General features: G+C 39.0%; 1 protein-coding gene across 4 annotated transcripts in view; it reads left to right on the top strand.

Moving 5' to 3' along the window:
* The first annotated feature begins 307 nt into the window (after positions 1–307).
* The window catches only part of LOC124298115 (adenylosuccinate lyase), a 35,519-nt gene continuing 23,585 nt past the window's right edge, over positions 308–12,241 (top strand). Inside the window, exons 1-4 of one of the 4 annotated variants that reach the window (XM_046749736.1) lie at positions 308–446; positions 702–1,957; positions 4,482–4,688; positions 7,569–9,469. In XM_046749736.1, the coding sequence (XP_046605692.1) occupies positions 1,376–1,957; positions 4,482–4,688; positions 7,569–9,260 (2,481 nt within the window). In that variant the 5' untranslated portion in view covers positions 308–446; positions 702–1,375 and the 3' untranslated portion in view covers positions 9,261–9,469. Of the gene's footprint in view, positions 447–701; positions 1,958–4,481; positions 4,689–6,309; positions 6,781–7,322; positions 7,409–7,568; positions 9,470–12,241 lie in introns of those variants that run through there. The other 3 variants (XM_046749738.1, XM_046749737.1, XM_046749740.1) reach the window with 3 other exon arrangements.

Raw genomic sequence — 12,241 nt, 5'->3', positions numbered from 1 at the left:
GCTTGGAAAAAGGTTAAACATTGAGAATCAATTCGTTTCCGGTAGAATCGGGCGTTCAAATTAAACGCGACATGGCAATTTTTCACGCCCATCATTTCGTTGTAAAATCCAGTATGTTTCAGGTTTTTCTATCCAGCCGTTTCCTATATCATCGCGGGACTTTGTCGGACAGCCCGACATTTGGCTAAAAAATTGTTTTCCGGATTCCAGAGGCTCGAAGACGTGAAGATTCTAATAAAAACTAATATTTTTCTTACATCACCAAAAGTGATGAAAAGAAATAAAATTCAAGTCTTTTATCCAAGTTTGAACGAACAAAAATAATAATAATAATAATAATAATAATTCAATCAGATTTTCATTTATTCGATAAATATTTGGGCTCGTGTTAATCGTGCAGAAAACTATAGAAATATTACCTACAACCTATTTTTTCGTAAATACAAGTGAGCTCATTTTTTCAATTAATTAATAATTATTCCAGAACGTTAGATTAATAATAAGATAAAACCAACAGTGAGGAAGAATAATCGGGTACTTTTTTATCATTTTATGTTTAAACAATTACATATCGCTTTTATTTTTCCACCCGTCATCCCCTGTTGAATATTCATCATATTATTATCGGAATTATCGTACGAAATAATCAACATCGATATTATCGAGGCGATCAACTAACAGCTATCGATATTCGCCGTTAGATGTAGCGGCCACCCCGAGGATCCGAGCCCTCGGTCGAGGATCTCGACCAATCAGGAGGCGGCAGGAGCAGCGGCGATTCCCGGCGAACGGCGAGGATGTCCGACCCATATAAACCGGGAGGGCTGAAACACGGGGTCAGTAGCACGTGACACCTGTTGTGGTGAGGGTCTGGTTGGTTTTCTGTCGATTATTGGCGGCGATTTCAAACGGTGCAGTGGCGTCTTGACTCTTGACTTTTTTAGTTCCTCTATCAATTTCTTTTTTCTTTTTTTACAGTTAAACGTGATCATTGCGCGGTGCGAATAAATCTATACAAGGATAATAACGATGCTAATCAATTGATATAATACAGCGAAGTAAACGAAGTGTATTAAACCGACTATCCTCCGCGACGCGTAGTTTTGCAAAGCGGATTTAAAATCAATTCATATTGCTAGAGTAATAACCAAACTGTAACCATTCTTCACATCGGATATTACGAAATCAATTTATCGAATCCTGTAACGGGTAGTGAAATAATAATTGAACCTTTTTTTTCAACATCGCTTATTTTCTAATAACTATTATTTTTACCTACACCTGATCCGGGAGGAAGAGGATTACGCATCGCGATAAACAAGGACGAGCGATCGTTACACGGGTGAAATAAAAACAAACCGACAAGCTCAAAAGTATGCGGAATCACCCGAGCGAGGATCGCGCGGATGCCGCAGAACCTTCCGGACCTCCACCACCACCTCCGGATCGGATGGAAAAATCCGTAGGCGATGAGGAAGCGGACGTAACGCGTATGCGGAATCAACGCGAGACACGGATGAGCCTGGAGGATCAAGTCGAGACGAACAGGCTGGTTCTCCAGCTCGTTACGGACTCGCGGTTCAATATGACGCAGATTAACGGACAGCGAAAGCTGGGCGGACCTCCTCCTGGGTGGAAGGGACCACCACCCGGACCGGGATGCGAGGTATTCGTCGGTAAGATACCGAGGACCCTCTACGAGCACGAGATTTATCCGATATTCCGTCGGATGGGCGAGGTCTACGAAATAAGGCTGATGATGGACTTCTCCGGGACGAACAGGGGATACTGCTTCGTGATGTTCGGAAAGCCCGAGTTCGCCCAGAAGGCCATCCGGGAGCTCGACAATTTCGAGATACGACCTGGAAGGAGGATCGGCGTCGTTGCCAGCATCAACAACTGCCGGCTTTACGTTGGTCAATTGCCAACAGACGTGGCCTCGGAAACGGTGATCAGGGTGAGTTCTTAAACGAGGATACCTAAGGGTTTCACCATTGCTTACGCAATTGTTAACGAAAACACACCGGTGCCTTTTTTCATTTGACGCGGAAGCGAAGAAGTAAGGAAATGGCGTGAATTCATCGGATCGAAGTTGGTAACGTTGAAGTAACGAAATATTGAAATTAATTGTAAGATCGTTGGTTTGAAGATTTAGAACGACTTCAAAGAAGTTTAATTTTCAAAATCTGAATTGATTTTGTTTTTTAAAAACAGATTGGTCAATTTGAGACTTTTTTTTTTCATTGAAAATTAGTTTTTACGTCAACTTTACGAAGTTCATTCCGTTGTGAATTCTACGAATTTACTATTCCGATTTTGTACAATTCATGCCATTTCTTTATTTTTTTCCGGCATATGAAAATTCGTTGGCCTGTTTTTTTTTTTAGAATTGCGTACAGACTCGCGCTGTTAAGCTATTTCTCACGTTTGTGACACGCGAACTTGGATATTTGAACATGTTGAAGTTGGTAACGTTTATGGTTACGATTCATGCTGAAGAAAAACCGTTATTTCCCGACCTTGCAATTGTCTGAAATTCGGTAAACCGTAATAAAGCAAAAACACATTCATAATTCGAAATTTTAGTTTCTTTAAAATCGCAGTAAAATTAAGAAAATACGGATTTTGTCGGACCCCTTATTTTTCCCATCGTTCGATAATCGAGTATTTTTAACATGCGTGAAAAATTGTTGGGCTCAAGTTACGCTTCATTGCATTTGTATAAATAAGCATTTCGAAAAGAAATCACGAAGTTGAAGTTTGTGCAGACGTCGATGTAACGAAGTATTGAAAGAACGTTTCACTTTTTACCTTTGTACTTATAATTTACTCTGAAATAACTGACTTTACTTAATAGCAGCGGGTTTTATGTTCCTTATCAGTTATCGCGCGATTTACTGACTTTCAGACAATCCGCAAGATCCGTAATAACGATTTTTCTCAGCGAGTTGTGGATTTCAACCTCATGAAAAGTCGTTAATTTGATACATATTTCATAACCTTACGTCATGCGGTAAACCGTGAATTTACGGCTCACATAAAGATTGGGCACACTTGTTTTGCAATCGCAATCTATTTATAAAGTAGTTATAAAGTTGCAGAATAATGATCGTTGTCACATGTTTCTTTACGTTAACGTTGTGAACCTCAAAATCGTGACAAATTAGCATCTGTAATGTTATACATGTACGTAATTATGACAACAGCAAGTTCGAAGTATTTTTTTTTATAACCTTTTTTTAAAATTCTCAAAATTACACAGTTTACTAAAAGTCAAGATTCGAAAATCTGTTTCCTGTACTAAGAATAACAATATTGTCAAGTTCCGAGATAGTAATTATTTTCGAAAGCTTCTTCACATTGATTTTCAAAAACTTGAATCTCTTCAATCGTATTTCTAAAACTATTTATATCGTGAAACGTGTAATAAAAATAGTTTGCAGTACATATCTTGATTTCCTTGAAGAGAACTGGAATATTCTTCAAATTTTTATTAGCTCTGGTAAATTTCCGCAACAATAAGTTCATGCAGCTGTAACAATGACGTATCGAATATGTATGTGTGAGCGTACACGGTTACACTGGCCAAATGTCGACGACTCCTAGCTGCAACTGACTACCTACCTACCGATATAGAGTGACGAGCGAGGGAAAAGGTTGAGGACGTAAACACGATAAATCTCGACGCAGACAATGTTGGACTCCAGAGTTGCGTGTTTTGACGGGAGTTCGTAATTAATATTCGAAACCCGAAGCTCCGTGTGCTCGTTCTCCTTCTTACGCGCCGTATAAAATAAGCAAAGTAGCATTACTTACGTTTCATCGTCGTTGGAAGAAAGAAATATTGCAATTGACCATAATTATAGAATTATTCAAAACACTTGGCAATGCTTGCAAAACAGGGCTCATTTATTGTTGAGAAAATTATGCTAAATAGAGACTGTCCGCTAACCAGGATCACCATGTATTGCACGATGTGTATTGTCTCTCGAATTAACACGTAAATGGACTTGAAATACCGTAGCGCGTGTTAAATCAACGTATTATAAGTGCGATGCGTAAATTTTTACGTGAAACCGTGAGTGGACGGTTCGCAACAAATATTTCGCACATTGGGGTGTAAAGAAAAATTTCATTCGTTTGTTATACCTACAACAGAATCCTATCGTTAACGTTGTTTGCTTGCCGTGAAAAGAATTGACCAAACACCTTTTTTTTTTTATCAGTAAAATTACAATTTCACAATTCCGGAAATTACGCAATAAAACGGAATTCAACGAGGCTTCCTTTATTTTTTCGCACAAAGATTTGCGAAAATTCGTGAACTCGGTGATTTTGTAGTTCACGTTATCAAATGTTCGTTTTACCGTTGCTGTGTGTAGAAAGTTCTGCCGATAGAGAGAAAAAACAAAGGACGAAGAATATTTGTCAATACTGATTCTGTTCCTTTTTTTTTTTTTATTTTTACTAAACAATTACAGAAAATTTACGACATCACTGACGACGTCGGCCAGGTCTCGGTCTACAGAAACGTCGAGGATCAGGCGAGGTACGCGCTTATTTCGTACAAAACGCACCGCGGCGCAGCCATGGCACGAAGGAGACTCGTACCTGAAAGAGCGACGCTCTTTGGCGGTGCCGAGGTCAGCATAGACTGGGCACATCCCGGCATGTACCCTTCGAACGTGGTGAGCTATATTTGTGACGTTATTTGAAAAAAATTATTTCCTATTTTTATCCTAAACATTTTTCTACCAATGACGTGGGGGAAACGAAGTTGAGAAAGCAGCTTCTTCTACTCTGCAGAAACGTGGAATTTAGAGATTTTTCCAAAACCGTATAAATAATTTTGAAGCAAGGATGAAATAGATTTTAAAAAAGTGGTAAATGAATTTTGACGTCCTTTCTAAGTTCTTAGTTCCAGTCTCGTACACCCCCAGTCATTGGTGGAACATTGTGTAACTTGGATAGAGTTGGTATAAATTAACGAGATGGCGGAGTAATCACTTTGAAAATTTGGTCTTGTGAGAAGTTTGAAATATTGTTTGTCATTGGCTGAAAATTGCGGGGTAAAGCACGTCAAGTTACATTGTCAAATTTAAATTATACACGTGATGCGTATATGCTAGAACGATACTTCGTTGAACTTGACCTGCAATTTACGCAGAATCTTATACGTGTGGTCATCCGTATTGTGTTCTGTAAAGTAATATGTATATAACATGAAGCTCGTTATCTCGACGACAGCCGTTCACATACGGATTACGTGTTTGTGACAAAATGAAAGGGAATCCAAGACCCGAGAGCGAGAAGTGACCCTGAATATGTTGACGAAGATACATGCAGAATAGGAATAATTATTCCCACGCAAAAATGGAACGTGGGGATTTTCGATTCAATTTTTTTTTTCTCTTTAGCTTTTTCCCCCTTTTAATTTTTCATCGTTTTAGTTCGTTTCTTTTCTTCAACTGACCTCAGTCCCTCTCGAAGACAATACCATCTACTATTCTTATACAGACAACTGAGGAATGTTAATATTCCCAGTGGCTTTGGTTAAAGTGCTGTAAAATTGCAACTTTTTATCACCCTTTTTGTAATACATTTCCCTAAATTTTAAATGCGATAAAATATTCATTGAAAAGTTCTTCGTATTGTTTTTTCCAAAATGGAATAAGAATTAGAACAGCATAGACAAAATTCCACCAAAATTTATGCAGTTGAAAAATTTGAAAAATATTAAAGAGAAGTGAATTTCATATCGCAACCTAGATATTAATAGAAAAGGTGAAATGAATCACAGCTCCTGTGCTGATTCAATACTAAAGGGAAAACTGAAAATGGCGAAGAAATTTTTAAGCAACAGTAAAAATCAGTAGAGTTGAAAAATTTCATATTCGTAAAGCCGCATTTAACGCGTTTCATAAATTAGAAGACGAACTACTAAATTTTTCGTGAAATGCATGTACTTAAAATATGAACAATTTATTGATATACAGGTATTATATCTTGCGCCTAGCCAAACTGAAGTAAAAAGTTTTATAGTATAGCAGCCGTAGTCAATTCAAGATTGACGATTTAAAATTTTCTCCGTTACACAAAATTCCGATGCGTTATCAAGATTTGATAATGTCGAACAATTCTGATGAAGTTTAATCATTCTATTATATTCTAGAAGTACTAGCAATCGATAGAAATTCTATCAGAACGCGGCAAAGAGTATCTTAAACTCTAATAAAATTTCTTTGAATTTTCAATTTACCAAAGAAGTATCTAGATTTTTGCAATAAGCAGCAAAATACGTCTTCGGATTATTTGTAAAACTTGCAAGCTGGTCTACTTTCAGTTTCGTAACATTTACAACGCAATTGCCGGCGATGAGAACAAACATCACGTTTGAATATCGAACGGCGCTCGCGCCGCGACGCCCTCCGGCAAGTTGCGTTCTGGCGTCTGAAGTTAGGCGTCGCTGGCGTCGTTTTTCCCCCGAATCAGTAGAGAAGCCGGCGTCGGTGCGTCAGTCAGCTGATCGGTGTTCGAGAGTGTCGTGCGGCGGAGAAACTCTTTTGAACGCAGTTTCGGATATTCGTTTACACTTGCCTTTATTTCTCTTCGGTAAAAATGAGTGAATCCGTGGCAAAAAGCAGTGACTCAGAGTTCTGCAATTATCGGAGTCCACTTTCAACTCGTTATGCCTCAAAAGAAATGCAGTTTAACTTCAGTGATCAAAACAAGTTCCGCACATGGCGCTGGCTCTGGCTTCATCTCGCCAAGGCAGAAATGGTTCGTAACCTCTGATGTTCGTTTAGTTGTTTTGTTTTACATTGTTTATATTCACATTTTATACACAACATCTGCACTGTTTCAAATCATCTTAGCCCTCGCGTTATTTATAACCGAAAAAATTACGGGTTTAAAATAACGATATGTAAAAAAAAGAAACCGAATGACCGGCTCAGCATATTGTTCTTAGTCTATGCAAATTTGAATTTTTGCTTTCGGAATTACAACAGAAAAAATTGACCGATGGTGTTAGATTAGAAGATGTTAGGTTCTAGAATTCTAATTTTAATCAATCGAAAATCAGTCTGCGAGAATAATTCTCAGTTACATGTGGTATCGTCAGAGATCTATTTTAATGCAATTCGATAAAAAAAAATCGTTACGTTTCACCCTCTCCTCGCTTATAGTTACCTCCCGCAAATACTTCTCGATCTATCATCCATACTCTGTATAATCTTGACAATAAAGCTCGTTTGAAACTACGATAAGGACCCCCCACCGTTTTGCAATAATAATCGCGCGTCGTCTCGACTGGTTCACAGGTCAGACTGGCGAGTTCTGACGGAATTGGCTTATCGCCAAACAGCATAAACATCGCACGGAGTAAACATTCCTTGACCCAATGTACGTATTTCACTATTTTGTCACAAACACGAAATCCAAATACTCACGATTACTTTGCCAAATCTCGTGGAACGAAATGAATAAAAAAGGTTGTTTTTCGCTCTTATTCAAACGTTTCTCTCCCCTCTCTAAAATGATAAAAAAATAAAAAAAAATCACGGCAGATCGAGGAAACCGGAACCGTCGACGAGGATGGGAGCATCGAAATATCGAGATCATTCGTCGGCAACGAGACGAAACGCTACCAAAACCGGCGAAAGGCTCGTGACGAGTTCCTGGATCACAGCATCCGCGCCTATCTTCAGTCGGATCGAGGTGCGCCGCGCGGTAGGCAATCGGCGTCTCACTTGAAGCAGGCGGGTTGCACGATCGGCGCCATCAGGAGTTATCTCAACTCTGCAGCCGGCGAGGCGAATAAAATAATTTGCGGCAGTCTCGAATTTATTCCGCAACAAAGTTTAGGCCAAGCTTACGCGGAAATGGCGAAAATTTCTGGCAAAGCACCCGGAAGAAATTCCTCGTTCGAGCTCAACGGCGGCTCCTCTTCCTCCGAATCTTCCGCTTCCTCCAGTCAAGGCACTGAAGGGGCAAATTCCGAATTTGGGACGGTCGGCGTAGCGGTGAATAATTTATTAAACTTTGACCGGCTGTCCATTGGAGAAGAAAAAAATCGCACCGTTGCTGCGGGGGGCGGAAATCTTTTTGCCAATGTGCAGGAAGGTTACGAGTCTTTGAATTTGTTCGAGAATTACACTTTTGGCGGGAATTCTCACGGCAATATCGATGATCAAGTTAATCATAGCTTGGATAATAACTTCGCTGATAATTGCTTTGACGAATCTAATTCACAGCAGGAGAAAATAGACGGTGAGATTCAGTTTGAGGTCGATAATAATTTCGGTGCGAAAAACCGGAAAACTGGACGTGAAGGCGAACAGAAATCGCGGGTAAATCGAGGCAAAAAGAATTTTGCGTTTGAGCAGAGCGAGGGTACCGTTTACGCAGGTTCTAATCTGCTCGATGATAACGTTCAAGGACCAATTGAATTCGGTGGGGAAAAGTTTTCCCGGACTATTGGTACGCCCTTGAATAACAAGCGCGGTGATGGTTTTTCTAATCTGCTGCAGAAGCAGTTCGGCGAAAAAAATTCCGGATTAACAAAGTCCGCGGCTAAGGCTGCGACAATGACGCGATCGAATTTGATTTCTAGTGTCTGTAGGCAGAACGATTGGCAGACTATCGCTGTGAACAGTTTTAATTTTGCGAACTTCGCGCCGCCTTCAGGTCGGGAAAATGGGCGTTCGATGCTCACGCAGAATCGCAATATTGGTATAAACTCGCTGGTGTTAGATAAGAACAACAAAAACTCGGCCACAGGGCGATGCAATAATCAGCGTGCGCAGAATTTTCATCAGCGTGGAAAAATGGCGGCCGTTTCTCAAGAACACGGATATCAAATGAACCCGAATTGCATGAACTTGAATAACCTGAACGATGGGAGAGATTGGATTTCCGCACAGCTTGCGTATAACGCCTGCGACTTTAATCCGGACTATTTCAACACGAATTCGTGCAGACTCGCTTCCAGCGGCAATTCACTCGCGACTTACTTAGGCCAGGAATTTTTGACCGATCAATCGCAGCCCGTCTTCATACCGAGCCACAACCGCCAGAATAACTTGCGAAATCTTTTTCACACGGGGGAAAAAACTCTCGCTAATATCGCCCAGGCCGCCTGTTGCCGCATCGCGCCCGCTCAATTCCAGAACAAAAAAACTTCAAATTTTGAAAACCCACCCAAGGCAGGCAGGCCGATTTTGAGTAGATCTCACGCGAGTTTGCCCCAGATGCACTGATTATTGTTCTTTTTTTTTGTTGTGTTCTTTTACATTCCGGTTCTGTTATCTATACGAGCATCGTACATCATTTTATTGAATAAGATTTTTTAACGCCTATTACGTGATTTTTTTAATAATTCACCAAAGAATAATCAACACGGATCTCAGGTTCCTAAACTAATCGTATCTGACCAGATTTCGATAACTCGGTAACGTTACCGATTAGCGATATACAGGGTGTCCCTAAATTGCCTCCCACGGACTAGCCAGCATGATACCTCATTAAAATCCAACCGAGAATTTCTTTTCCGGAAGCTCGTCCGACGCATAGTTTTTGAATTATAAGCGATAGCGCTAGGCCAATCAGAGTGCACCATTTCATCTAGATTTGCCGCCAAGGAAATTGCTGTTTTGTTCGTCTAGGTGAATTATTATTATTTGTTTACGAATTAAATATCGGCACCTCCCCTCTCTCGCTGCTGTACCCCTTCTCGGGCACTGACCTCGGTATTGTTGCCGCGGCACACGCTGCCGGCCGCACATCCATGGGTGCACACTTGTGTGTGTAAACAGAAGCGCATCCTCAAGAATAAGGGATACAGCAGCGAGAGAGGGGAGGTGCCGATATTCAATTCGTAAACAAATAATAATAATTCAACTAGACGAACAAAACAGCAATTTCCTTGGCGGCACATCTAGATGAAATGGTGCACTCTGATTGGCCTAGCGCTATCGCTTATAATTCAAAAACTATGCGTCGGACGAGCTTCCGGAAAAGAAATTCTCGGTTGGATTTTAACGAGGTATCATGCTGGCTAGTCCGTGGGAGGCAATTTAGGGACACCCTGTATATGTAATTAAGCTGGTTCTTTAATGTAACGAACAGAGTACAATTTTAATCTTAAGTGAGGGTGTAGTAATATTTGCGATAGGAGGATTGGTTGACTTTTCCTTACTTCTAAAGACGTTGCTTAAGTTGTGAAACTGTTGTGATGAAAGCATGAGTGATCTCTTTTAATAAAGGGACAAAATTAGTCAAGAGATACTAACTATGAATAGTAATCTTGTTCTATAATATTTCCAATAATATATGTATCTTTTACTTCTATCATTACTGAATCGCTCCGAGTATCGTTTCCGTGACTGCACGATGAAGCGGTAAGTTTATGATACCGGGCATTTTATTTTATCTATACTTGTTGATAAATCCGTGAACATACTTCTATTATTGATATTCAAGTTCCGCTGACTATAAATGAAACAATTATTCAACAAGAAAAAAAAAAGAAAAATAATAAAAACGACCATGCACTGTTTTAAAAACATTATACGTATATTTTAAGTCAAATTGATTTTCGGCAGTTTTGGGAACGGCTGACATTAATTATCTATCCGTACATCTCTGCAGCGATTTTTACTATTCTTATTTTAATAGAATTATACTGTTTCTTTCCGCAATCTAGTGAATTGAAATTATGCCATGTCTGTACTGATCAACTTCAGCCAGTATTTTACAGGTCTTTAGATGCACGAATTTTTCACGATGCAAAATAGTAATTATACCACCGGCTTTGCCGCACAATACTATGTATGTATTTATGTGAAATTTATGAAGGAAGATTCATTTATCAGATATGCAACGTTTATCAAATGATTTTTTTGTTCTCCCTGTACATGTTTTTCGATTTACACGCTATTTCGACGGCGATAAGGAAATTTTATCAAATTATTATTAACAACGTTACGTTATCATATCATATTTGCCCAAGTGAAAATTGATTGTTTCAACTATGTACTATTAATTAAGTGTAACTAATTGCCATTTTCTATACGTATAAAAAACTTTTATTATTTAATACATCCATTTTTTCAAGCATTACGATTATTATTATGATTATTTTTGTACACGCGCCCGCGTAACCTTTCAGGACGCAATGCACGGGCTTCACGAAGCTTATTTTAACCGTATGTACTTTCATTATGTCTACTTCTTTAATTACTCTAAACTATCTGTATACCGCGTCTGATAAGCGCCCATTCATATTTGTGCTTCTTTTATGCAAAATACAATTTTTAAAACACTAATAAATCCCTTGTTATAATTACGTGTATCATTGTGTCGTAATTTATTTTGCATGCATTTACTGTGTCCAGTTCGAACAATAAGATGACCCTGCATTAGTTGAATTCATCAGTTTTATTAGTTTTTAACCCGTGTGAAAATTAAAATACTGTACATGGTATTATTATACTTTTAGTATTATATATTTTTTTTCTTGACTCTATTTCTGTAGTAGGGTTATAGGAACTGTTGCCATTTTATATAAATTGACAATTTTCACCTGGCTTATCGTAATCTTCATCGAAGTATTTACAAAGAAGCGGATCTTGCTTCCGTAAAGATAAATTATACCAGTGAATAAATTATCTAACATATGTTATCCGTGTGCAAATGCGCGGGTTAATCAGTGGTATTTTTTCAAATCTCACGCGTCATTTTTTACTGTCCTCGTACATTGCATATCTGCATTTGCAGCATCCTTTGCATTTCGATTGACCATCACTCGGGGTCTGAATACAGATATTTTACCAAATAGTTAATAAATCGTTACTCGGAAGTTCTCTATTTTCACAACGAATACATCGTTAAATTTCGATTACTCACCCGATGAAAAATCGTTCTAGAACACGAACAGCATTTTATGTCCCCTACAGGTTTGGCCGTACATCGCTGCGGTATCTTTCAGGTCAACGTTGAAATTAAATTACAGGCAAGATTACGATCAGTAAAAAAAAAGGCGAGCAGTGTCGTTTAGTTAACTGGTCAAGCTCGTATTACCTTTATCAAGTGCTTGTGAGCACAGTGACGGCAAATATATCTCCCAAAAACATCTTTGTAGTAATTGCACGGGGATTGGAAGACCTAATTAATAATTGAAAAGAGAAAATTATTATTAAAAAAAAACAGTACATGCATTAATAGCTCGTGAATTGACTGC

The sequence above is a fragment of the Neodiprion virginianus genome, chromosome 2 (genome assembly GCF_021901495.1).
Source record: "Neodiprion virginianus isolate iyNeoVirg1 chromosome 2, iyNeoVirg1.1, whole genome shotgun sequence".
NCBI classification, from domain to species: Eukaryota; Metazoa; Arthropoda; class Insecta; order Hymenoptera; family Diprionidae; genus Neodiprion; species Neodiprion virginianus.
This window is presented reverse-complemented; position numbering and strand designations above follow the sequence as displayed.